The sequence below is a fragment of the Gorilla gorilla genome, chromosome 9, assembly GCF_029281585.2.
Source record: "Gorilla gorilla gorilla isolate KB3781 chromosome 9, NHGRI_mGorGor1-v2.1_pri, whole genome shotgun sequence".
Taxonomy (NCBI): domain Eukaryota; kingdom Metazoa; phylum Chordata; class Mammalia; order Primates; family Hominidae; genus Gorilla; species Gorilla gorilla.
The window spans coordinates 63,804,648-63,809,149 of NC_073233.2; the positions used below are offsets into that span (position 1 = coordinate 63,804,648).

At 35.1% G+C, this 4,502-nt stretch overlaps 1 protein-coding gene across 1 annotated transcript; it reads right to left on the bottom strand.

Annotated features, from left to right (window-relative positions):
- Positions 1-413: 413 nt before the first annotated feature.
- Positions 414-1,337, bottom strand: LOC101141689 (olfactory receptor 8K5). The gene has a single exon (XM_004051120.4). The coding sequence runs from the start codon at positions 1,335-1,337 to the stop codon at positions 414-416; it is 924 nt and encodes a 307-aa protein (XP_004051168.4).
- Positions 1,338-4,502: the final 3,165 nt, after the last annotated feature.

The following is a 4,502-nucleotide window of genomic DNA, read 5'->3' on the forward strand; positions in this document are numbered from 1 at the left end:
GAGACCTTTATTCTAAGTGAAGTAACTCAGGAATGGAAAACCAAATATCATATGTTCTCACTTATAAGTGGGAGCTAAGCTATGAGGATACAAATAGGTAAGAATGACATAATGTGTTTTGGGGACACAGGGAAAAGGGTGCAGTGTGGGCGAGGGATAAAAGGCTACACATTGAGTACAGTGTACACTGCTCAGGTGATGAGTGCACCAAAACCTCAGAAATTACCCCAATGAACTTATTCATATAACCAGAAACCTCCTACTTCCCAAAAATTACTGAAATAAAAAACAATTAAAAAATTTTGAAAATTGGAAAATTTATATACATACGAAAAATTATCAAGTGACATTAATCTATATTATATATTTATTATAACAATATTACAAATTGATTATTAAACACAAAGTAGACATCAATTCTCAAAGAGCTTATAGAAGGCATTTTTCACCTCTTTGTTTCTTAAGCTGTAAATCAAAGGGTTAAGCATGGGGATTACTAAAGTGTAAAACACAGAACCCATTTTATCAGTATCAAAGAAGTGAGTGGAATTGGGCTGCACGTACATGAAGAGTAGAGACCCATAGAACACAACTACCACTGTCAAATGGGAACCACATGTGGAGAAAGCCTTTTTCCTGCCCTCTGCAGAATGCATTTGACATATAGCTAACAAAATCAACATGTAGGACACTAAGACTATCAGAAAGAAGGAGACCAAATTAAATACAGAAAATAGTATGCTCAACAATTCCATTTCCTGTGCATTTGAGCAAAGCATAGGTAGCAAAGGAACATCATCACAGTAAAAATGACTGATGACATTAGAGCCACAGAAGGTCAATGTAAAAATCTTAATAGTGAACATCAGAGCCTGAAATGTGCTGTAGAGATATTGAATGCCCACCAGTACATGACACAGTCGCTGAGACATAATAACATAATACAGCAGAGGGTTACAAATGGCCACATAGCAGTCATAGGCCATGGCTGACAAGATGAAAAATTCACTGATAATGAACATAAGGAAGAATGCCAGCTGTGCAGCACATGCATAATAGGAAATAGTATTTCGATCCACAACAAAATTTGCCAGCACCTTGGGACAAATGACAGTAGAATTACCAAGATCAACAAAAGCCAAATGTCTGATAAAAAAGTACATAGTTGTATGTAAGTGGGAGTCCAGTTTGGTCAAAATGATCATAGTTAGGTTGCCCACCACAGTGATTAGGTAGATGATGAGGAAGACTCCAAAAAGGGGAATCTGCAGCTCAGGCCACCTTGTGAGTCCCATCAGAATGAATTCAGTTAGCACTGTTAGATTGTGTTGGCCCATTTAGTCCAGTTAACTCTTCTGGGAAGAAACAGTTGGGTTATTAGCTGTTTCATGTAGTGCTATTTAAACAAATTATAATATTTGTAGACAGAACAGATTGTTATTCACAATAGATAATAGAAACATTATTTCTACATTTGATTCAGAAATGAAATATAAAACAAAAGTTTCTACTTTCCTAAAAGAGGAATTCATATAAAATACATGCACTGAAACAACATAGATTAAATAGTTTCATCAATATTTGAAGTATATCAGTTAATAACACAGTCATATAGGTATTATTACAAAAAGATTATGCTCTTTTCATCTGCACAATGGCATCATGATTTTCTTTTGTTCACTTCCACTTTTGTTGTAAAACTTTTCTGTAATTTTGATATTCTCAAAGACAGAGGTAGAGATGGCAATAAGATAATCAAGGTTAAGATTTGGGATCCCTCATTTGCACTTCCAGGGTCTTGTGTGGGGACTTACGAATGCACGCAAAAATTATATATCTTTGTAAAATTTCAAATGTAAGATATAATAACCATGATCAATTAAGGCTGCTTTCTGTTTTCATTCCAACTTCTAGTATATCACACTTCAACTAATATCATAGTGACTTGACATTTCTGCAAGCATTGTGGGATCTAGCTAAAGAAGGTTTGAGTTAATAATACTTTATTTGATGTTCAATGGATATGTTTATATCATTCAGACACTATGATATTTATCACTGAATAATGCTACCTATTCTGACTTAAGAATGTCTTCTAAGGATACTCTTGCCACCTGTATGCTGAGATGCGTTTTGCATTTGATTAATTAACATACTATATTAATAAATTTTATATAGTTTGTGGCCATGGGTTTGTTTACTAATTACAATTTAAAGCTAATTTTCTATTCTAAATAAGTATTCCCATTTATCTTTCAACTTGTATGTGTAATTTTATCTAAAAAGTCAAATTCTTCTAAGCTTCAAGACACATAATCTGGATCCACTTCTGCAAAAACATGATTTAAATCAATATTCAGTGATGACTATTTTATTATATGTACTTTATTTTCTGTAATAAAACACTGTGAAGATGGTAGGTTCTATAAATCATTTAAATAATTTGAGAATTTAGGACATCATATATTAGTGAATGACTTTTTTTCTGGAACTGTACAGTGGAGTATTCATGGAGATATAATACTGTAATTAAAACTATTTCAATGAAAAGTAATTCTCCCTTTATTTAAAAAATACACAGGAAGTCAGTAAAAGAAAGTGGAACGTCCCTGATACAGATAGTGAAGATGCCTTAGCCTATTCCACTTAAATTCCCCTCTCCTTCAGTTTCCACTCATTGAAAATCTGGAACTCTGTGATAGTGACTTTCAATTGGAATAGTAATGGAATTTTCCACAGATCTAATGTAGAATAGATTTATTATAATGTAATGGAATGTCAGCTTTAGCCTGCACATCCCTCAGGTAGAAAACTCTGAAAACCCACCTAAAGATCCAAAACTACAGTTTGGAGCAGGTGCAGTCCACAGCCACACTGTGGCATTTGGCAACACTTCTAGGTATCTGCTCATTAGTGGGAGACATTTTGCCAACTTCATCTATGGACTACAGATGTGGGAAGAGGGCAACAGTGGAGGTTAGTGACCCTCTTCCATTCCTTCTCCCTAAATGAAGCTGTCTGCTGTTTCTCCATTGAACTTCACCCCTCTTTTAAGTCTTTCTTTTCTCACAGATAAGAACCATGACTATTCTATTTCTAAAACTTTATCTTAAATTTGCAGTATTGCAGGAATTGCTCACATAGGGTTTTATGGTGGAATAGAAGATGCACTGAATTGCAAAGGAAACTCAGAATTCCAACATCAATCCCACCAATCTGAAGTCAATACTTTGCTTAAAATGGTTTTAGTTTTTATTCAGTCTGTTTCCATTGTCACTGTCAATTGTTATCTCCCTCTGAAGATTTCTCAATTTTGTATCCTACCTGTTTTTCTTATGGAAAAAAGTATATTTCTAATGTATTTGAATAATTATGCATACATTTTAAATACCTCTGTTTAGGGATAACCAATAGAAAAGACAGGATACAAAAAGTATGCAAAGGAATTATTTTTCAATCTTTAGCCTTGATGAAATCTTTTAGGAATTAATGATAGTTCAGGGATTTATCGGTAACTCTATAACTTTTAAAATTCTTTCTATTTATTTTACAGTCTACTTAATCAGTTTGTAATGCCTATTGTTTAAAGGAAAACAATAGTAGTAACTCAGTAGTAAAAATAAACCAAAAATATGCAAGTTTATATATGTAATATCACTATCTAGAAATTATCTGAAGCTTGTAAAATGTTGTATAGAAAAACATGGACCCAGGGAGGGGACACAGGAAGGGGAACACAGGGAGAGGAACACCGGGGCCTCTCAATGGGTGGGGGCTAGGGGAGGGATAACATCAGGAGAAAAACCTAATGTAGATGACGGGTTGATGGGTGCAGCAAACCACCATGGCACATGTATGCCTATGTAACAAACCTGCACATTCTGCACAGGTACCCTAGAACTTAAAGTATAATTAAAAAAAAGCAAGAAAAAAAGAAAATACATATTTTAAAACACTATTTTTGAAATATTTTATTACATGTGTTCATAGTACTTCCTGATTATATGAAAGTCAAATGGAAATGGAAATCTTGCATTGTATCTGGGAATCTTAACCTTTCTAGATTCTAATAGATCAGATCACTGGCCAGGCGCAGTGGCTCACACCTGTAATCCCAGCACTTTGGGAGGCCAAGGCAGGCGGATCACGAGGTCAGCATCCTGGCTAACACAGTGAAACCCCGTCACTACTAAAAATACAAAAAAAATTAGCCGGGCATGGTGGTGGGCGCCTGTAGTCCCAGCTAGGCGGGAGGCTGAGGCAGGAGAATGGTGTGAACCTGGGAGGTGGAGCTTGCAGTGAGCCGAGATTGCACCACTGCACTGCAGCCTGGGTGACAGTGCGAGACTCCATCTCAAAAAAAAGAAAAGAAAAATATAAGATCATTGATGACTTGGTTTTTTATTTCTAATGTATTTGAATTTTTCTTCATTTGCTATATCTAAATGCTACTATGGATTCTCACAAATCAATAGATCTAAGACATCTGTTCAACTCGTAGG

What these genes read in the sequence shown, in the direction of transcription:
- LOC101141689 (XM_004051120.4), bottom strand. Translation starts at nt 1,337, where the DNA reads ATGGGCCAACACAATCTAACAGTGCTAACTGAATTCATTCTGATGGGA.